This window comes from Maudiozyma barnettii, assembly GCF_903064755.1.
Source record: "Maudiozyma barnettii strain CLIB 1767 genome assembly, contig: KABA2_02, whole genome shotgun sequence".
NCBI lineage: Eukaryota > Fungi > Ascomycota > Saccharomycetes > Saccharomycetales > Saccharomycetaceae > Maudiozyma > Maudiozyma barnettii.
Window position 1 is genome coordinate 1,210,131 of NW_024545239.1, and position 23,150 is coordinate 1,233,280.

Below are 23,150 nucleotides of genomic sequence, written 5' to 3' on the forward strand. Positions count from 1 at the left end.
GTATATTTGAGTTGACTTCCAAGGATACTCATACCTTAAAACAGCGTTTGGATCATATTCTGTTTTGGATCAATTGTATCGCTGCTAATCTGTTTGAATTATTCACTCACGTTAAAGCATTCATAGTTGTTCTAGACCTTTTCATTTTAGAGTTTAAGATTTGAACTTTGATTGCAGATATATATCATCAAATATGGATCGCCGAAAGACCTTTGCTGATTCGACAGTCTCTAATACAGGTAGTAATATAAAAGGACTACAATTATTTATTGCTGATCTAAGGGCATCCCAACAATCAGAAGATCAACTAAAGAGAATTCACTCTGAAATTGTAAAGATAAAACAACATTTCAATACTTCTAATAAAAAAGGAACATCTAATGGACGTATACTGAATAATGATAAATTTGATGGGTATCAACGGAAAAAGTACGTAGCCAAATTGGCATACATATATATCACATCCAATACCACTATGCTTAATGATATTCTTTTTGGATTGGATGAAGTCGTTAAATTAATTAAATCAAATATATTTTCTGAAAAATTTATAGGGTATATGACATTAGAACTTTTATATAGGCACAAAATAGTTGTCGAAAGAGTTAATGATGAGGTTGTAATACAACTGATAAATGATATTTCAAGTTCCAAAGATGATTTCACAGAATTGGGGTTAAATTTTGTTGGTGTCACAGGTACACTTACTAAGGCTCTTGCATCAAATCAAGATCTAGTATCGGAAGTTTTTCAGGTATTAAGATCACCAACTTCATCCTTATATTTAAAGAAAAAATCGACATTGGCATTTTTAACTTTATTGAAAAGTAAAAATTCAATTTTAGCAGATGATCTCCAACGTAAACAATTGTGGATTCAAAGAATTCTAAGTTTGTTGGATGATACAGATAATTATAGATTGACGCTCACAACGTTACCTTTGGTAGAATACATTGCTAAAAATATCGATCCTTCATTTTTTACGAGATTAGTTCCTCAATTAAGTGACATATTATACAAATGTGTGGTGATCGGCGGATCTAACACTGGAAGAAGTTCCTTTCCAGATGAATATAAATTTGCAAATATGCCAAACCCGTGGTTAATTACCAAAATTGTATCTTTACTGAATGTTCTTATAATATCGCCATCTGAAACTGAAGATAATAATGGTTTGTTCGAATCCAGTTTACTGCATACAGATAATATTGATTGTGAAACTTTGGGACGGTTAAGAATGTGTGTTATGGAGACTATTAATTTGGGTACGAGAAGGACTTCTGATCCAATGGAAAAAACAGTTCAGAATACAATCCTTTTTTCCCTAATAAATTTTGCCTCTAAATTGGATCCATCTCATGAGGCTATTGTTAACTCGGCAACCGCTTTATGTGAGCTTTTGAACTCAAATGATATCAATGTTAGATATCTAACTTTAGATTCTCTAATTAGATTATGTTCCTTCAGTGGGAAGACGGCCTTTGATAGTATCCGTGGTAAAAATTTAGATCTTATTTTCCATATATTGAATAGTGAAAGAGATTCCTCGATCATTAGGAAAGTTGTTGATTTGTTGTATACTTTTACTGATATTGATAATGTGAAAACTATTGTAGAGCAACTGTTAAGTTTTATCCTCAGCTCTAAGCATTTGTCAGACCCCCATCTTAAATCAGATATTGTTATTAAAGCAGCAATTTTAACTGAAAACTTCTCAATAGATCCTAGTTGGTATGTCAGTATCTCGTTGAAGATATTATCTTTATCTGTCAATACCTCCACAAAGGATGAAGAAATATGGAGAAGATTATGTCAAATTGTTGTGAATAACCCACAATTACAAGTTTTAACGTGTCAAAAGTTGATAGAATATTTACGTTCCAATCAGACATCTGAATATATTGTTAAAGTTGCTGCTTTTATACTGGGTGAATATACATATATGATATCAGATAATGTTCCAATTCCCGACTTATTTAATATATTTACTGAAAAGTATTTTACTTTGCAAAATGGAACAAAAGCCATGATACTTACCACGATGATAAAATTATATAAATGTCAGCCTGATATTGGGTCCGCAGTAATCAAATTCTATCAATTAGAATTAAATTCACTAGATATTGAACTGCAAACACGTTCATATGAATATCTTAAATTAATTCAAATATCGAAGATGAGTCAAAATTTGGATTTATTGGATACATTGTTCCAACCATTACCTCCTTTTAATAATAAATCTAACCCATTATTAAAGAGATTAGGTAGTCTTCCAGTTGCCTCGCTATCTACGATGGCGTTATCCTCGAGTCGTAGTAGGAGTTCGAGTATGATATTAAAGAATACTTCGAATGATGAATCAGATAATGGTAACATAATGCAAACAACATCACAAGGTACAGACGTAACTGTAGTCCCGCGTCCACCTCCATCAAGAAAGACCAGATCATCTTCAACATTTTCGGAGTTGCTAAACAAAAATCCAGTAGTAGATATAAAATATGGTGAACTAAAATTATCAAATAATTGGAGAGAGGGCTCTTCAAGAATGTTTCAATTTAACCAAGGTATCTTATTATCTTCTCCGTTACTTAAGATTTTATATAAAATCTTGGTTCTTGAGCCTACCAAATTGGAAATTACCTTGACGTTTGTAAATCAAACCGAATGGGATATCAGTGCATTAACAAGTGAAATAATAGCATCGCGTACAAATAATAATCCAGAATATTTCTTACAAAATATTCAACCACCAGGGAGTCCAATGATTATTCCTCACCGTAAAGTGGAACAAAAATTTGAAATTGTGATAAGAAAACCATTTTCTTGTAATGAGGCTCCTGTTGCTAGTATATATTTCAAATGTGGTGGTAGTGTGAATACCTTAAATTTGAGAATGGGATTGGGTGTAACTAGTACTTTAAGCACTAATGGCGCTGTAACTTTAACACAATTTGTTAAGCGTTGGAAAACATTGAGTGACGCAATGGGTAAAGAAGGTGAATATCAATCTAATGATATTGTTGTGAGTTTATTTGGGAATGATACCCCAGACACCAATCTTACAAAACTTACAAATATTATCATGAAAATGGGATTTGATGTAGTGGAACAAACTACGTTGTCACAAACGTTATTTCTAGCAGGTATCGTTCATACTAAGACAGATGGAAATTTTGGTTGTCTGTTGAAATTGTCATATTTAGACACAGGAAAACTGAATATTACATGTAAGACTACTACTGGAGGACCATTGGCACAATATATTGTTGATTGTATCATTTTTGCGATAAACAAATAAATAAGTACGTAATTCAAAATTTGATATCCCTAAATAACAGCAAATTAATGAACAGTTATATCGCATCTAACTGTAGGTGAACTCTAGTTGCAAAGGGTATATTATCTTTTCATTCTTTGGATGTAATCGTTCCATTACAACTGCTGAAAATTCTGATTTCATTTAGATCGTCTCTTTTGAAGGGAACTGTAACAAATAAGGAAAGAATAAAGGCAGTGAAAGTGGCGCAGAAAGAGTCAGGGAAGAAACCTTTTGAAATGTCGGAAATTTTAAGGGGATGAAGAACCCTGATTAAGAGACAGACACGATTTGGAACATCACCGGAGTATCTCATCCAAGGATATAAAGCCATATACATATATATGTACGGTAGCCACTTGAACCACAATAATTCAAGAAAATTATTTGTCACTATTAAAATTTTAGAGTATTTTAATTGAGAAAAGAAGGTATTGAAAACAATATACTTAGTAGCTGAACTGTCAGAACATTAACTTCCTATTTAAGTAATCATGGATATGTCATTGAAAGAATTGGATCCAAATTTTATTGTATACTTTGAAAACAATGAAAGTAATCGGAATCATCTTATTAATGAATTTCAAACTAAAGATATTCCTATCATTGGAAGCACAGATGTGAGTGGGAAGGAAACTTTTGCGTATGTGAGGTTAGACCCTACTGAAGACAGATTGCTAGATTTATTTGATATTACCACAAATTTGAATTGTATTAAGAAGGTAGTTCCTATATACGATCAAAAAACTCAAAAACTGATTAGTCACTCAATCAGAAGAATAATGAAAAATATATTTGGTATACCAAATGAAAGGGAATTGCTTATGTTGACTGTATTAAGTGGAGATCCAGATCTGGGGTTATATTTAACATATTTCGCCTATTATATGAAAGCTCTGTTATTGGCTGGTATAATGGGACTTTGTTTCAGATTCTACTATGGTAGCCAGGATTCAGAATTCAATCTGTCATACACCGTGAGTATTGTATTATGGAGTATAGGGTTTACAATTAATTGGGTATATCATTTGAAACCTTATTATATTAATAAGGTATATAAGACCCAAAAGATATCGATACGTGATATGACAAACAAAAATAAGGTAAGGAAAGAGAATTCTCATAATTCTATATTATTGAAAAAAATCGTTTTTGTACCTATTGCAATAATATTCATAATCGGTTTGTTTTTCTTCCAATTATCATGTTTCTCATTGGAAATATTTGTTACACAGTTATATGATGGAAATTATATAAGTTTGTTTTCTCTATTACCACCAGTATTATTATCAACGATCACGCCGATATTGTTAACAATTTACAATTTATTATTTGTCGACCCATGTGTTATGTTAGAAAATGGACCAGCGCCAAATAGTTCAAAATTGGAAAAAAATATGCCTTTATTATTCTTAATGAATTTTTCACCTTTGTTAATAACACTATTTTTATATTACCCTTATAGTACTTTTTTTGCAAAAAAATGGACTAATGAATTTAGACCTCAATTGATGAATGATTATACGTTGCCATTGAAGCAAATTGATTTTATGGCAGATAAAAATCGGCACAATGCTCAAATTATTTATTTTACGATTACTAACCAAGCACTTTTGTTAGCAATGGATAATCTGTTACCAATGTTTTTGAATAAAGTTAAGCAATTTTTATCAGGTTCAAACAAACAAACTTCAAAAAAAAATCTCATAAAGTCACACATTAAGAGAATAAACCCATCAGAGCTTGAATATTGGGAACAACATGAATTTTATAAAAATAATGCATGGGGAAATTTTGATGTTGATGAAAATATGAAAAAATTAATCTTTCAATTGGGGTTTGTGATGTTTTTTTCTAATATATGGCCATTAACTCCATTGATATATTTTGTCTTTAATTTAGTTATTTTTAGGACTGATTTTGTGCGCAGTTTACAGAAATGCACTCCATCCTCAATCCCCAACAACACTGTAGCTCCACATCCGATGTACATGCAACATCACTCTTCTTTGGGCTCCTGGGATATTATTCTTCAAATTATTACTTGGTTGGGGACAATTATAAACCCATTAATATCTTTATTGTATTATCACAAAACTCATCAAGTGATATCAACGACGAATTTGGGCACGAGAATCAAACGATGTATTCGTTATTTAAAGACATTTGTGGAATCTAAATCAAATATTCCTATTACAATTGGTATAGAACAAATATCACTGTTGTTGATTTTTATCTTATATCGAGTTCGTTCTAATCGGAGAAGCAAATCTAAAGTGGATAATAGAGAGATTTCAGAAATAAATGTTACCAGAAAAAGAGAAATGGGTATACCGATTAACAGCAGTACAGTAGTTTCTTCTAGGAATAATAAATGGGTAAATAATGAGTCAACGGACAATGATTTAACTCTAGTTCCTCAAATATCTCCAAATAGAAACAAAACAGATCTCAATCGTTTGGGAGAAACCGATGAGTCTCATATTCATAAGAGAAATACTACTTTACCAACTAATAATCAGGTGCATATTGAAAGACAAAGGTCAACCACCATTACGTCAAATGATGAGTCTCCTATTATTTCTGATATTTCCCAATCAATAGCCTCAAATGATACCCCAGTAAAACATAGAAACTCCATCATATCAATGGAAAGATTTCTTACAAAATTGAAACCACATCAAACTCCACATGGAGATGTGGAACATCCTCTACCGGAGGTCTATGTTTCTGGCAAATATCATGAAATGAATGAAAATCACTTCCCACAAACTTTGAGGAATATTGATAAACAACGCGAGCATCGCTCTACTAGTCTTAGTTCGTCGACACATATGCCTTCTGTTTCGCCAAATTCATTGGCGGCAACAGCTGCTCAGACAGCATTATCCGGGAAAAGGAAACATATAAATCAAGAAACTAGAGTTCCATCATCAGCTAAACCATTAGGAAAGCCTAAGAAATACGAAAATATATTAAGGAACATAACAAATACAGAAAAACAGTCCTCAAAAATATTAAGACAAAGATCACAGAAAAACGATCGACCTAAAAAGAATCATATTTCCAAGCCAGAAACTGTAACCAAACATGAAGTTAAAATATTAGAAAATGATAGTAAAAAAAAGAAAGATCTGTTTAGTAGATTTAGGAAAAAGGTTTAGGAATGATATTTATTGTTCTGGTCATTAGGAAACCGGCATTTAATCTCAATTCTTTTTTATTTTTATAATGTTTTTTCGTATTTTGCTTCTATTACTGACTAATACATATATATTTTTATTCTTGGTGTTTTTATCGGTTAACTAATTATTTATAACATACTTACGTTCATATATTCAATTTGTCACAACGTCAACTCTCGATCTCTTCCAAACATTATGGAGATATAAGCTTTCTTCTCCGGGTATTTCGGTTAACGAACCATCTTTCACATCAGGACTTTTTATCGAAATTTGAGCATATGTACCATTAGCTCCATTCGGTTTGACAAATTTACCAGGATTTATCATAATCACATTCTTTACTACCCTTGCAAATGGGAGTAATTCACTAGGGATGATTATTATATCAGGAGAAATGTTACTAACAAATTCCGTCAAACCTAGGTATGCTACCTCAAGATCCGCACCTGAAATGTGTTTGTAGATTTTAGAATCTGCACTTCTGCTATCCTCTGATTTGGGTTTAGCAATTGTCATCTTCTTAATGGAACCAGGGAATTGAGGGTAATAACGACGTTGTTGTAATACATGTTCCGCGACCCTGTCAAATCTATTTGACATTGTAGTTTTTCCACCTTTTGTAACCTCTTTCATATCCTTAAATATATCTAAGTTAGAGTTACCGAAGTATGTTTCATTGAGTTGAAACGTAGAGGGGTTCGTAAAACATTTGAAATTTTTAGGTAATTGTAAAGCCTTTCTATCGAAGGATTCTTGAGGATATGATGCATGTGTCGACATAACATCTCTAGTTGAAGGTGTTAGTATTACCTGAATTGAAGGGTTGATTTTTTTCAAAATTGGGGAAATTAATTTTACAAATAATTCGTTCAGTGTAGTTGGTTGAATCTTTAAATTGTCAAAATGTGGTAGATTACCTGACATAACCATAGAATTAGTAGTATCAATAAATGGGCCAGCCATAATTAAAATATGTGGCCTGATATCAATATTTATTTTTTCAACAAATTTCGTTAGGTAACTTAAATCAAAATTATTTTCTGGAATATATGGTCCACTAGTAACGATAACCTTAGAAGATTTTTTATTTAATAAATCAGAGTATTCCGAAAGTTCATCAGAGGAGCTCAGTGGGAAATCAGGATAGGGAATATCTAGAATCTTGTCTACCAAGAAGTAATCTCCATTTGCATTTTTCCCCTTTAACAAAGCGATTTGACCACAGAACAAAGAAACTTCTTCGACTTGTTCAAGATTTAGACGAATTCTTCTACCAATACCGTTCAATCTAGAAGTTTCGAACGCTAGAGACTCAGTATTTAAAAATCCGTCATATTGGGGTGAGTCTGGTACGATTCTTCCAATAGCATATACATCCGCTTGTGATTGAATAGTTGGGTCACCAAATTCAGTATCTGGAATATTTAAATGTTCTTTAGCAAATTTAGTAAATAACTCAATTTGCTCATCCAATACATCAGAACATTCAATAAGCTTTTGTCTCATGGTTCTAAACTTGTACTTTTCGGGGTCGTTTAATAGTTGAATTCTGACATGTGTATCAATGGTATCGTCATCTTGAAGTGTAAAGCCTTCAGATATATCCATATTTTCTGGGTTCAAAGAGTCCAAAATTTTACCCGTTTTGTCAGATGAATATATAGTATTTGTTAGAGGTATACCAACGCTCGATTCAGATTTGATAGAAATGGTATTCATTTCACTCTTCGATTTAGGTGTGGAATTCACATCATCAACATGAAATTCTAGTTTAATAGAACCGTCACTATTATGGGCATCGTTGAAAGCTCCTAATTTTCTCTTTTTGCCCGATATTGGAGTTTTAGATATGTTAAACCCAAATAATGAAGAATTATTATTAATTCCCTTCAGCATTTTTGGTCTCTTTGTGCCTGATAAATGATTAATGTTGTTTGATACATTGCCCACTGAAGAGTTTGCACGTTTCTCTATTTCCTCTTGTAGGAAGCGCTTGAATGGATCGAGACTTTTTGCAGTCACCCTGGTCAAAACATGCGGCTTCTGGCAGGCAAATTGTTCCCATTTGATATATAAATCCTCTATAGAAATAGCATGTAATTTAGCCAGGTCCTGTAGTCCAGATATTATCTCAGGTTGATTTGCCTCATTCCCAAATTTGACTATAATTTCCTCAGGGTCTTGGATCATTTCCATTTCAAATAGTTCTCGTGCTCAAGGAATTATTATTGTCGCTATTATGTTATAGAATGGTTGAGATAGCGTATTTAATTATCTGTCTTGGTTGTGTTGGCAATTAAAAAATCATTTCAATCCTATCATATATGTTGTTTGGATTCAACTAACACGATATATGGGCATTATATTTATTTTCCTGGCCGGTTTATATTTTTCTTTTATTGACGCGTCATATTGTTGGCACCGAAATTCCTTAAGGTAGCATTAGGACGGAGGCAAAATACATAGGACTATTTGTCGTAACTATTTCATTAAAGATTATAATTATTTCTTTCTTTCATTTATTTATAATATTATAAGTTGGAGTATTGCTCGATTTATGAATTTACGCTTTATAAAAAAAGTAGGGAACCTCAATGGCAATTCACATAGGCTGTCCCATTATTTTGATAAGTTTATATGTTTCTGCGTCAAGGCAGGAAAATATTTGGTTAATTTCTTGCAGATTTTTGTTCTCCCTTGAGTATAATATCTTGAATATTTCTACCGCTACTGATATACTATTGTATCTCCAATCCGAATTAGTCTTTCTAACAAAGAATGACATCGTTTGGATAATTTCTGATAATTGGAATGTCTTGAATTCACTTGGTTTCGTTTGTAGTACACCAATAATCGTGCTTATCATAAAAGATTGTTTTAAGCCGATTTTTAATCTCAATTTATCAATAGCGTTATAGCTAATATTATTTTCTGTTAATAAGTTCCCTATTATCTTGGTTTCATCAAATTCATTTCTGTAGTCATTATCGGTTATGTCTTCCGGTAATTCTGTAACCAGAGAACTAAGAATACTTGTAATCGATTTGGGTTTAAAATAATTCAGCTTGATTAATGTAGATCTCGTTTCGCATATTAAGAGATATATTTCATTTGTAAAATGTAATAATTTATCAACCATTATTGTGAACTGTGCCCATATTCCATTTATAGTGCCGACATCGAAGTCATTGATACTCCTTCCATTATATTCATTAACAGCCAAAACACATTGGATCAACAGAATAGCTTTCCTCGTCATGGTTGTTGGTATTAGAGAAGCCTCATCCATCGATTGGAGTAACATCAACGATAATGCCAAAAGTTGATCATAACCAGATTCATCGTCCAACCATGACAATAAAACAGTGTTTGATGAGCAGAGCGTTACCAAAGGCTCGATCAAATGGTTTAGATGTTTAATAGTAAATGTTCCACTTTGTATTCTGCTGACACCGTTCTGGAGTTGCTTTAAATCAATGTTGGCAGATTCAAATTTACTTACATTTTCAGAAAGAGGTTTTCTTCTACTAATAACTTTAGCCAACTCGTATAATGTAATAGGGCAATTTTCAAACTTGTGTAAGATTGGGTAGGTTATAATAAAAGATGACGAATTATCTTTTGTTTCTTCACTGGACATATTATTCATATCAACAACAGAAGGTGTTGGGGCACCAGTTCTTTTTATTGCTCTATTTGAATCCGACATTTCTTTGGATTCCAGATGAGGTACTTTATTTTCTTCTCCTATAATTTCCGGCGAATTGTCAGTGAATTTCACAGTATGTTCATCTTCCTCCGACTTAATCTTACTGTTTTCATTCAATATACTTGATATCGGCTTAAAATCTGCATTTTCTTGTTTGATTTTCTTGGATCCGTCTTGGAAAATGTCACTGAGTCCTATATGTGAGACTTTATTCTCTTTGATTTTCATATTATCTGATTCGGTGTCAAGATCCACTGTCGTGGAACAAGGCTGATCTGTAGTTTGATAAACACTAACAATTTTTGTCATTTCATACAGTCTAGGATTCAAAGTTGTTAAACCTGTTTGGTCTGGATTGAATGTGTCATGCTCGTGTCCGTTATTTTTTGTTGTCAGCTCGGGATTATGAACAACACTCTCACTGCTAATTGATCTTTGTTGCTTGAAAGGGTTCACCATTGTCATTTCCATATATTTTCGTATTTCTGGATCATTTTCTTCGACTTCGTTATCGCTTAAATTGTCCATTTTATTATGTTTCAGTTGTTCCTCAACGAACTTGGGATGTTCATTTTCGCGTACTTGAATATCGTTGTTGTTATCATCTTGTTTGTTACCCAAAATGATGTTATTTAATTTCAAATTGTTGTCTTTTTGTTGTAATTCTTCGCAAATTTTTAATTTAATTGATACGAATTGGAGTTCTTTTAAACGTTTAATGAATGCCTGGTTATTGAAAAGGTAACATCTGTACAATATATCAAAATATTGTTGGTTATCCATCTCATTACCATATATTTTAAATAAATTAGAAAGGATATTTTCGAATGTATTTTCTTTAATTAATTCTGTCGTACCATTATCTGATAATAATTTGTGTAATACATTTAAAACAAAATCGAAAATGGTACGTCTATATTTCATATAAAAAATAGATGTAGAAGGATCTGACGAAATAGTTAGACTAACTAATAATTTTCCAATATCGTCTAATATCTTAGTCGTATCTGGAATGGTTGTTATATCAAGTGTACTAATGAGTTCGTTTGGGTCTATATTATTTATGGCGAATAGTTCTATTACGCATGATATAGGAGTATTAGTAACGAACCGTTGAATGGAAAGCAATGGTTTGAAATCAGATGGGTGTTTTATAATTAATTTTCTGAGAGAGGGTATAATTTTCTTAAAATCAAGTTTATCTGTTTCGTTACTTTGGGGTATTAGTATATAGTTCTGTAGTAACTGTAAGAACTCTTTGTATTGTTTTTCATTACGTGAAGATGAATATAATTTTTCCAAGGCTTCGTTATTTTGATTTTCATCAGGACTTTCAATACTTGTTGAATTATTATCGGGGATATTCATATCCATATATTTATTAATCAGTGATATTGATTGGGAGTTTGGAAGTTCTCCAGTGAGGTCTAGTTGGTTCAAATTAGAATCATAATGTGTCTTATTACTGGATATAGGTGCACTTATTTTTCTTTTGATTATCGTACCATCATTAGTCTTGAGTCGCTTATTTTCCACAGTGTCTGCAATTGTTGATCCTTTATTACTTGTTACCATCTCGCTTGTGGACCTATTGGTACGAGTCATTCCAGCTTTATTTTTCTGTGAAATAGATGATTGTGTTGGTTGTGCATAACTTGGGAATTTTCGATTTAATGATGTATTATTTTGAAGATGGGAGCTTAACAAACTAGATCTTCGCGAACTATTTCTGGAGGATGAATTTGAAAATGTACCTTGATATTGTCTTCTATAATCTATATCTAGATGTTCAGGAATAGCGAGCTCAATAGCTTTCTTAAGTTGCGCAGAGAATGAGTTATTAAGTAGATTTTTCGCATTTACTGGATATGCTTTGTAGTAGTACCAAAAGGTAATCCTCATAGCCTCCCTTACTTGTGTCTGAGCATCAGATATCCCTTTTCGTATCCACTCCTCGATGTAAACAAGATTACTATCCAGCTTTGATGTGTGGTTGGCTTTTATTAAAATGATTCTTAGTATAATTGCAGATGTGTTTCTCTGGATAACATTTTTTTCACTGATAAGTAAAAGACTATCATGGAACAATTTACTATGGAAGTCTACATTTAAAAACATAATGAGCAGACAGAAGTAACCCATCTGGGAAGATAATTTCTTTGTGGATGCTAATAATATTTTCAAAGTGGTAAATATATGGTCTAGTAGCGGTATAGTGAGACTGTCTTTCAATAACAGTATTAAATCTTTTATTAGTTGACATGTATTAAGGGAAAGGGTTGTTCTCAAGGATAACGCAGTTTTCGATATGCAATCGACAAAATTTAGAGTCTTCAAAATGTTTACAAACTCAGTTTTTTCTTCCAGGATTAGTTTTTCATTTAAAAGAAATATGTTTTTAATTTTTATAATGTTACTTTGTCTAATTTTCCAATTTTTTTCTGTTTCCTTTGGATTGTGAAAAGGTTCAAGTGCATTTTCCAAATCATCAGATAGTTGATCTAATGATGTGTATAGTAACGATGAATTGTGGGACATATCGACATTTCTGGATAATAGCTGGCTGGGTGGCTTGGCATCATTAAGTATTGATTGTAATTCATTCTCTGTATCAAATGTATTGTTGAGGCGAACATCAGGTTGTTGATACTCTTGTGAAAAGATGTTCCTAATTGAGTTGTTAGTTATATTCTTAACAAATTCTTCGAAATTCGTTTGGTCAACATATTTTCTAAATATATCGCTTATTAATTCGACAATACTGTTAACACTATTCTTATCATTGAAACTTTGTTCTGTTATAGTATTTAAAAACCTCAGTACCACAGGATTGAAGAATCTTAGTGAAGATAGAGGGTTCTGATCATTGTTTTGTTTTATTTGACATAATTCGTTTATAATAAATAATATAACTTTTATCCTATTCAATATATGAATATTATTTGAAGAATTGTCTATCATACTGGTAATTTCTCCTTCTAAACTTTGTTTGATTGAATCTTCAGTATATATCGGATTTATTGTATAACATGATTCTAAAATCTTTATAGTTAAAAGCCAGAATTTTTTCATATTGTGTGATGATATTGGATTCTGCATATTTGTTAAAGTATGCAATTCAATAATACCGTTGATTAAATTGGTAATTAAAGGTTGTGATAATGATTCCGGCGATTGGATTGCTATCCTTTTAATTAGATAACATAAACAGGAATGTCCTAAGAATAAAGTATCTATGGAATCTTTAAACTTTTGAGAAATAAGTAAAAGGGCATCGATATAAGTAGGTATATTTTCAATATTAATAAATTCTTTTTTGACATGACCTTTAAATTTTGTAAGTATGTCCAATTTTTGTTTTATATCTATTTTTGGATCATCTAATGTTGAATATAGAGATATAAAATGTGGATCCTTTGATGAGCCATTATTCATATTAGGCATTGGCGGCACAGTTCTAAGCTATTTTCTAATAATGACAATGATTTAGTAATAGATATCAGAAAGTGCTGGTTCTGTACAAATATAATTAAACCTATATGGTTAAAGATTTTTCAGAGTTGTTTTAATGTGTCTCTCTTTATATATATTCAAGTCCAAAAAAATTAATTCGTTAATATATATTTTACCTTATAGCAAATTTGTATAATTTTTCGTGTCTAAATGTTTTCATTCTTGATTTCGCTCTGTGCTTATTTTAGGTATAAGAATATGCACCATTTGCCTTTCCCTTTTTAAATGAAATAGATTTAGACTAGATAAGATATGAAATGGAATGAACGTTATATACGCCATTCAAGAGGTATAAACAATGTTGATTATTATAATCCATACATTATAACCGATTTAATTTTTGTTTTTTCTTACATTAAAATTGTAACTTTATCTATATAAAATAAAATAAAATAAATAAACAAATATATGAATCTATTTATAAAAGGCATAGTTTCTTTCTGGTTTATAAGATGATAATATTAATAAAAGTAAAGGTTTAAAAAAAAGTTATGTTACCGAATGTTTCGTTATTTGTAATAGAAATAATTAAACGAGATGAGTGTTAATAATATGCAATGACTATTTGTGGAGTACGTAATAAATGAGCGTTGATTGAATAATTTATTTGAAATTACTCAGTAGTAGTGGTTGTTGATGTTGTAGTAGTTGTAGAATGTAATTTAATTGGTTCTTGTAATAAATGTCCCATTCTTTCAATTTTCGTTCTCAAATAACCTTCGATTTCCTTTGATTTAATACCTGCATTTTCATTAGTCCAGTGTATTGGAACCATTGGTACTCTTTCTACACATCTAATGTATGGTTCATATTCAACTTGTACAATTTTATCTGGGTTATTAGTTAAAAGTCTAACATTAGAGATACCTAGATCCATTATAATAGCTTTACCGATAGAGAAATCTCTAGCATCGACAGGATGTTTCAACATTATATTTGCTTGAACAGTGTCAGCACCTAAATCTTGTAAATTGTACGCTTTTAATTTTTCACCTAGACCAATACCTCTACCTTCTTGTCTTAAATAGACAATGACACCATGTCCATTACCACCAATGATACCAGTTTCCTTTTCATGTTCACAAGCAATCAATCTGCCTGCTCTATCGAATTGTTCACCACAATCACATCTAGCAGACCAAGCGTTTTCACCAGTGTAACATTCACTATGTATTCTAACTAAAGTATTATTTTTTGGATCCCAAGTTGTCTTTGATTCATATAATAAATCGCCAGTCTTTTCATCAAAATGTAAAGTTAAACCTAATCTATCATCGGTATCAGCAACAGTTCTACCTGGATGTAATTTACCTACATAAGCACCTCTAATCATTCTATCGTTTTGAGTCTCACCGGGACGTCTCTTGAATAAAGAACGAGACCTAATATCCTCACCAAAGACAATAGCTAAATGTTCTTTATTGTCTCTGTTGTTAGCGTATAAATGTAGGAAAATATCCGGACCTTGTGTAGTAGGTATACGAGCTCTAGCAATACATTGCACAATAGGTAAATCTGTCTTTGTAGCAGTCATTTTATGTGATTTTTGTTTTTATGAAATTTAATTTAGGGAGTTAAAAAGTAAATTATAAGTTAATAAGCTTTCACCGTTTTTCTGCCTTTGATGTAGTTGTAGTATTAATAATATAATATAATGATTAATGTAATAATAGAGAGAGAGAGATGTATAGCAGTAAATGAAAATGATTGTAGTTTATATAATAATTAGAAAGCAAAAAAAAGCAAAAAAGAAAAAAAAATATGGGTGTGGATGACTTTTGAATAATATATTAGTATTACTATTTACCATCAAGTTGATTACTTTAGCAGATATTAGTATATGATTATTAACGGGGGGGAGAATGAATGGTGTGGTGAGAACCTTAACAGTGGATGGATACGTGGAAAGAGTGAGTGGCTTGTAAACTAGTATGTAGAATCCAAATGAGACGGATAAGACGGACCAAAAACAGATGGAAATCATTTTGTTCCACCCATTCACTCTTACTCATACACAATTTTATTGCTCATTCCTAAATAAATTTCAGATTACATAATTTGTCAGCAAATTTATTGAAAGTGTTCTGAGGCGGTTCTCTTCTTTTCTATTGGAATTACTCAGTGAGACCAGCGGTGCTTTCTTTTTTTCTGGCTTTTGGCTGTCGCGGGGAGTAGCAGTAGCAGTGGGGTGAGGCAAAGGCAGAGGTGGGTGGAAGACGGAAATACATACAGAAAACAGCTATGAAATTGTCGTAGCTACAGTATATTTTTAACCTGCCAGTAGGGTAACGTTTGATGAGTAATAAATTAATAATTAATTTATTACTCTTGGCCAATCGACAAATAAAATATATATAAATATTTTGGGTGCATCATTTTCTCTTAGCAAAAAGAACACACTTATTACGGAGAGAAGAGAAGAAATAGAATCTTTCAAATGAACGAACCAACTGTCCCATTTGTATGTACACTCAAATTGCTCTGATTGGTTCTTTGTCCGAATGGACAGTGTGATTCATATAATATACAGCAGATATATATATATATATACACCAAGTGTTTTATTAGTATGATCCGTTCCGTCTTTCCCTTTTCCGTCCTTCTCATCTGAAATATTCCGTGGTTTCCGCAGACACCGGGCATTAAATCTATAACTACGTATTTTCAAGTTTTCAGTTTTATAAAGATGACAATTGATTGGCTAATGAGATCATTTTATTTCAATCTCCACATAGGTTATTGTTTTCGTTAGCCACCTCACTCTCTTCTTTTCGTGCTCTTGTATCATATTTGTCTGGAGTGATCTTGTAAACTGTCTTATATTAATGCATGTATACAGGAAAGAGAGAGATTGGGGTTGAATGAAGTGTTTAGTATGGCACATATATATATATGTATGTGTCTGCGTGTGTATGTGACGGATCGTACCACACACATGGTTGAGTGTGCTGCAAATATTTCATGTACCGATAATCTCCGGGGTTCAACAGTAGAAGAAGATTGAACTAAAGTTTTAATCTCTTGTCGTTATTTTTTTTAAATGCATAGATTTCTTTAATTGAGAATAGTGTCGAGAAATATTTTTCGTTTATTGATGTATAACTTACTATGTAGTTGTGTCGTTTGTTTAATTTTCTTCATCTTGTTGTTTTGTTTCAAGGTACTTTTCTTGTGGTTTTGGTTTTAAGCTGGTTAGTTTGTCTGTTTGTTTTGCTAAATATCCATTGGTTTCTAAGTCATTTTCAAGTCAATCAATTAATATATCTAACCGTTTTACTGTTCATTTTAATATTTTAATAATAAAAAATTATAATACTATTTCTGTTTTAATCTACTTTCTGTCTTTTGTTAAAGTGGGTTTTTATCATTGATATTCGGAGTTATTTTGAAAACAACCACATTTATAAATTTATTTGATTATTTTAGATATTTGATATTATTATTGAGTACCGCTATAAGTTAATCAATTTAAAATAGCAAATACTACTATATCTATATATTAGTGAACTTTGGATTGTTTTAAAAAAATTTTGAAAAAGTACTTAAAACAACTTATTAATTCAATTCGGCGATATATTATATCATTCTATTACAACCGACTGTGAATACACAACCATAATTATAAAAGAGTTTCAAATTTGGCACAAAAATGGAAAATAATCATTGGATTGATAAGAATCATAATAATAATATAGAAGATGAATTATTTTTGGAAATTAGAGCGCTTATCTCTTTAGATGAGGCCTCGAGGATTATTGGTACCAAAGGTAGTATCATCTCAAAGGTGAGAGATAATAACGATGTAAAGATAGGTATTTCAAAGATGGTTCCAGGATGTTCAGATCGGATTTTGACATCAACAGGGGAAATTGATCACGTTTCTAAATCGCTTGGGGATTTAATTGAAGTATTATTATTGAGTTACAATAATGAAAAGGAACAAGAGGAGAATGATGTTTCTATTATGCAAAAGAAAAAATTTTCTTTCCCGTTTTTAAATCATATTTTACCGTTACCTTCATTAAATGAAATTAAAGATCCATTACAACTTAAAAATATTGGTTATATTAGATTATTATTACTGAATTCTCAATTATCATCTATTATTGGGAAACAAGGTATTAAGATTAAATCATTAATTGGGAAAAATGGTGTTAAAATTGTTGCCTCAAAGGATTTTTTGCCGGACAGCAATGAAAGAATTTTAGAGATTCAAGGGTTACCAAAGTCAATAACTAGTACAATTAAAGATATTGGTAAAATTCTGATTGACGATAGGGAAACCAGTGACACAAATGGATTACAAGGAGGTAAACTTTATTATCCACATTTGAAAACCCCAATTGATAATGATGAGGTTAAAGCTACAGTATTGGTTCCAGAAAATTTTGTTGGAGCAATGTTAGGTAAAAAAGGAAAAAGATTAAATAGTTTAAGAAAATATACAAATACTAAGATTATCGCAGCAAAATCAACAGAGACTAAAGACGACCATGTTTATTTTTTTACAATTACTGGGAATACTATGAAAAATGTTCTGATGGCAGAGTCGATGTTAATTAAAAATTTAGAAACAGAAATGCAAAGGCGTCAGGATAGATTAGAAAATGAAGAAGCACAGTAAAAGGATAATTTAAATTTAATATATTCATACCTATATATATATACATGATTACATATTTATCAGAAGATATTCATATTCCTAACCGATTTGAGAAATTTTATAAGTATGTATTTCTTATCTTCATTTTGTTTACATTTTGAAAATATTTATGTATTGTTGTTTTTTTACCGGTTTGAAGTTATATATTTATCTACATAACTTCCACGCTATTAGATATTTTTAATAATTATATTTAACATTTTTATGTAGTTTAGTTATATTCGAAAAAGGAGAAGAATTAAATTTAAATTAAAAGATTAAGTTAATATTAATTATTATTGTGGTTTTTGATACCCAGTCATATTATCTAATTCTGCATCACCAGTAAAATCTTGTTTCCAGCTACAGATAGAACAACGTAATTGTTTACCCCAATGTACAGGCACTAAAGGAATATAATAAAAAGTGAAAAATTCTTTGCTTTTCACCGCAGCGACACTATTATTATGACAGTGTGGGCAATACAGACCCACATGCTCAGGTTTATTATCGTACGCAGAATTGAATTCTCTGGTACCACAAATTAAAGGTATAAATAGAAACATTTTTCTTTTAAATGATAACACTTATTTTCTTTTGTGGATCTTAACTTTAATAGTTTAACTTTAAGATATGATTAATTATTATACACTTGACACGATTTTATCGATAACTAATAAGACATCCTAATCTTTTCTCTCTGAGAATATGTATGTCTTATCAATATAAATAGCCTCATCTCAGTTTCATATAAAATGTTAGGGGATTTATTTTTCCCGCTGTCGAATTTTCTAAAGCCAACAGGGCAGCAAAATAAATAGTTCAGCCCCGGCTCAGTTCACACCAACAAAGTAACACAAGAAAGAAAGGGGGAGGTGGAGTCGACTAAAGTATGATAATTATGTCAAAGTGACCATAACTAAAAGATATAATGACAAGAATCGAAGACAACAATACAAAGTTGGATCATGTGTAGCGGCGCTATACTTCTCCAATAAGTGTGCATACTACTTGATTATATCCTATCTGAGAAAATAACTAACAATAATCGATAGGAGTAATTAATGGATAAATATGCTTATACTACTCTACCGAATGTGTGTACATAAATGCTTCTTTGTAATATCTACTAAGACCCAAAGTTGCCTACACAGTAGGTGTATGTTTAATATAGAGGGAACATTGACTTGTTCACATTCTTACTGATATCCTTCCAAATTAGTGTATAGTATACGTGTTCTATAATGTATAAATCTTATTGAAAATTGTTTTTCAAAGTGCGTTATGTACATAACAGAAAAACAATATTTACATTTGGTTCAGTAATATTACAATACCTTTTCCTTTGATACATTATGTTATATAGATACCTGAGCTGTTGTTAATCAAGGCAATGAAAATCAACTTTTTGAATGAGCAACAAGCTTCGAGTTGTTCAACTATGTGAAAGATTGACAATTTAACGTCACGTTTGTACTGATTCATTATTTAACCTAGATTTATATTAAAGTAAGTTCAGTTTGCGTATATATACAAGAAATTCGTAACGGTCTTAGTTAACCGCCCATCATATTGCAACCAATACAACATAATTTTTCGAAGTATTTAGGGAAGGGGAATAATTGCTCTCAAATTACCCTACTTTAAATCTATAGAAACCAATGATCCATAACATTCAGATATATGATATGCATAATGTTTATTGTTGTATATTCTAACCGTAAAGTGATTTACTTTTGGAATGACAAAAATTCTTGTTCATCTAATGGAATAAAAGTAAACAAAGCTCAAAAAGATAGAGTGATTAACTTGTAAGAACAACAATACTCTTCCCCTTTCAATGTTAAACACAACCAGAAGAGGATAATTTTTTGTAAAGATACTTTCAGATATAAACCCCAAAGGGAAACCTATTTACTAATATTATTGTAGGGTTTTTCTCCCTCTCTTGAAAATAGGGTTAAATTCTCGGATTAACGAACCCATGATTTTCTCTCTTGTGGTTTTTTATATCGCAAGAGAGAAAAAACATAGTCCTTATCAATACTATAAAAGATCTTCCATTACAATTGAGATAAAAATAAACCCTTTTCGGTTCTAAAATACGAAGACAGCTTCACATCGGTCTTTGAAAGCTTATCTCTATTAATCAACGACTTCCTATAATACATCGGAAATATACGGATGTTAAAGAAAACAAAAAAGAGTCTAAATTATCGATATGTAGCCACGGGAAAAAAAGGAAATGAGAGCTTAGTTTACGTAAATACAAAATAAACTCCGACTAGTACTGTGCAATGGACAAATCCTTTTGTATCTACACATATCCTTAGTATATAATCCTTTAATAATGACTCTATGTCATTTGATGTAGGTTTTCAGTTCAAATTTTTTGCATAAGAATTTCCCATCCCGCTAAAGCTGTTGTTTTTAACCTCTCTCAATTGCTATATAAAAGTGAAAGAGTTGATATTAATAATCCCAGTAGCAATTGATGAAGTAAACATCTACTTTTCTTCTTTTTCTTTTTCCTCTTGAAAGCGATTTTTTTTCATTTTTTTTCATTCAATTCTGCCGATGACAGAAATGGGTAAAAAGCCTGTAGAGCATGAATTGAACAACGTTTCAGGAACGTTATCAAGAAGAAGTTAAAGAAACTTAAGAGGACAATATATTTTAAATATTGCCCTTTTGCATTCATAATTGAAAATAAGCAAATATATTAGAAATATATTGACTGTTACGGACACCTTAATACGAGGTAGTATGAGAGCAGATTAAAGTTTCTTTAGATTCATGTTGTTCTAAGCACTTACTTTATTTTATTTTCCTGAGCAACCAATAAGGGCCCATTACATCAAAAACACACACACATGTATATCACACTTTTCAATTTCTAGGATCATACTGCTCTCTTAATAATAGTTTCACAAAAGATTGAACAATTAATGACAGATCTCTTCCGAAATTAATATTCTTGTAACTATATTAATCACTGTACCAATAAAGGATTTCGAATATCACAGTCGTTATTTAGTCTGTGACACATAGTTATGATTGAAAAAGTGGACGTCCAGCTTCCACTTCATAATAAGAAAGGATACTTAAACAGCATATTACATAAATAGTTCTTATCTTTAGTGTTTACTTCTAGTAATAAACTTAACTTACACAGTCTTCTTGAAGGAGTATTACAAAAAAGAGATTGACCATTATGTTGTTCGCAATTACTTCAATATTCTTAGATTTTTTTCTTTTTTCTTTTAGTGCTTACTATGTTTACATATCAAATTAACCACTCAAATGAAAAGTTGATATTTGTGAGGGATGGTCAAAATACTTACTTTTAATTTACAAGTAATGGACGAATTTGAATACTTGCATCAATTTAAAGAAAGTCTCGTACAATATTAAATTCTAGAATGTGATTGATATTCATCCCTCTCGAACTGTATGAACCAAAGCAAGTTTCTGCGATAGTATCTGTAGGTAACATATAGGAATATATATCGCGCTATGACTAACTCATACAAAAAAATAGATGTCCTCAATGCACTTTATTTTTAATTTTACTACGTAGAAAATATGAAGACACACTAAAAGCATTCTTGTTAAAGAAGAAAAGGGCACAAACGTAAAAAAAATGTTCAAAGAAAATGTCGTATCATATATCAAATAAGTATCAAATACGCATCTCTTTTTTTTTTTATTCTTTAACTAGTACGTTATTTACCATACGATTAAAGAAACAATTTATGGTGCTATATATTATTATGATGAATTAGGATACATGAATACCTTTACGTGCATTTCATTGCACCAACCGAACACCTTAATAAACGTATTGGTTGCTACATATTAGTGTTCTTCACCGCTACGGTTGTTACTTTTTCGTTAAAATATTATTTTTAAAGTCCTTCAACTTGAGAAGATCCCATGGGACCAAATAATATTAAACAATACATAATATTTCTCGCGATATTGTCTGTACATTTTTTATTTATTTTTCTTTCAAAAGTAACGATTTTTTCTACAGTTAACCATTAGGAGGAAACCTTTTCTTAGAACCATTCCTAGTTTGGTCAAATGATATTCTGCTTGACACCTCTACATTTCTGGACACTAAGCGTTCCTCATATAATGTCGTTGTAGGGTGCCCTGATATTAGAGAAATAAAAAAAATAAAAAAAAACTTTATTTTTTGTTCGCTGTGCGTCTTAACTGCAGCCCTTTCTCTTCAAATATTTTCCGACATAGATAAAGGTGGCCCTATTTAGGATTGTTACATTAAAAAATTGAAAAAAGAAGACAATTCCCTCTCGTTATTATTATCTTTAAAGTTTTAATATCTTCTCTGTTAAACAATTAAATCCCATGCATTCCAGTGATTTACCCCAGTATCTCTATTGTTTGTAATATATATTTGTACAAGTTTTAAGTAAGGTGAATAAATGTTTATATATTATTATTATCTTTTTTATCACACACATATTATATTATCTTTAATGGCGTTCTAATAGAGGAAGTCCTTACAGTATTTTCTTAATAATATCGCTTGCTACCTAACTACAATTTAAGATGATTGTCTTTTCTTATTATACACGATAAAAGTTGCTTCGCAATGACAACAATATGTACTCTCTTCTTGCACTCTCTAATTGACTGGTTTTGATAAATTAATTATGCTTCGTCCATTCCTTTCTTAGGAGGGACTACGTATCTATACGTATGGCAGTTACCATGTCATATTGTTTATATCTTTTTTTTTTTTTTTTTTTTTTT

General features: G+C 31.1%; 7 protein-coding genes across 7 annotated transcripts; 3 read left to right on the forward strand and 4 right to left on the reverse strand.

Moving 5' to 3' along the window:
- Positions 1-193: 193 nt before the first annotated feature.
- On the forward strand, positions 194-3,301 carry APL3 (Apl3p; the record flags this gene model as incomplete). The annotated part of the gene is made up of 1 exon (XM_041549197.1): positions 194-3,301. The coding sequence occupies one exon, from the start codon at positions 194-196 to the stop codon at positions 3,299-3,301; it is 3,108 nt and encodes a 1,035-aa protein (XP_041405131.1).
- Positions 3,302-3,813: 512 nt separating this feature from the next.
- On the forward strand, positions 3,814-6,483 carry KABA2_02S11616 (uncharacterized protein; the record flags this gene model as incomplete). Its single annotated transcript, XM_041549198.1, has 1 exon — positions 3,814-6,483. One exon carries the CDS (start codon positions 3,814-3,816, stop codon positions 6,481-6,483), a length of 2,670 nt encoding a protein of 889 aa, XP_041405132.1.
- Positions 6,484-6,657: 174 nt separating this feature from the next.
- Positions 6,658-8,700, reverse strand: POL12 (DNA-directed DNA polymerase alpha subunit POL12; the record flags this gene model as incomplete). Its single annotated transcript, XM_041549199.1, has 1 exon — positions 6,658-8,700. One exon carries the CDS (start codon positions 8,698-8,700, stop codon positions 6,658-6,660), a length of 2,043 nt encoding a protein of 680 aa, XP_041405133.1.
- Positions 8,701-9,106: 406 nt separating this feature from the next.
- Positions 9,107-13,657, reverse strand: STU1 (Stu1p; the record flags this gene model as incomplete). The annotated part of the gene is made up of 1 exon (XM_041549200.1): positions 9,107-13,657. One exon carries the CDS (start codon positions 13,655-13,657, stop codon positions 9,107-9,109), a length of 4,551 nt encoding a protein of 1,516 aa, XP_041405134.1.
- A 682-nt stretch (positions 13,658-14,339) lies between these two features.
- Positions 14,340-15,260, reverse strand: RIB1 (GTP cyclohydrolase II; the record flags this gene model as incomplete). The annotated part of the gene is made up of 1 exon (XM_041549201.1): positions 14,340-15,260. The coding sequence occupies one exon, from the start codon at positions 15,258-15,260 to the stop codon at positions 14,340-14,342; it is 921 nt and encodes a 306-aa protein (XP_041405135.1).
- A 2,115-nt stretch (positions 15,261-17,375) lies between these two features.
- Positions 17,376-18,350, forward strand: HEK2 (Hek2p; the record flags this gene model as incomplete). The annotated part of the gene is made up of 1 exon (XM_041549202.1): positions 17,376-18,350. The coding sequence occupies one exon, from the start codon at positions 17,376-17,378 to the stop codon at positions 18,348-18,350; it is 975 nt and encodes a 324-aa protein (XP_041405136.1).
- A 314-nt stretch (positions 18,351-18,664) lies between these two features.
- KABA2_02S11726 (uncharacterized protein) lies at positions 18,665-18,934 on the reverse strand (the record flags this gene model as incomplete). The annotated part of the gene is made up of 1 exon (XM_041549203.1): positions 18,665-18,934. The coding sequence occupies one exon, from the start codon at positions 18,932-18,934 to the stop codon at positions 18,665-18,667; it is 270 nt and encodes an 89-aa protein (XP_041405137.1).
- Positions 18,935-23,150: the final 4,216 nt, after the last annotated feature.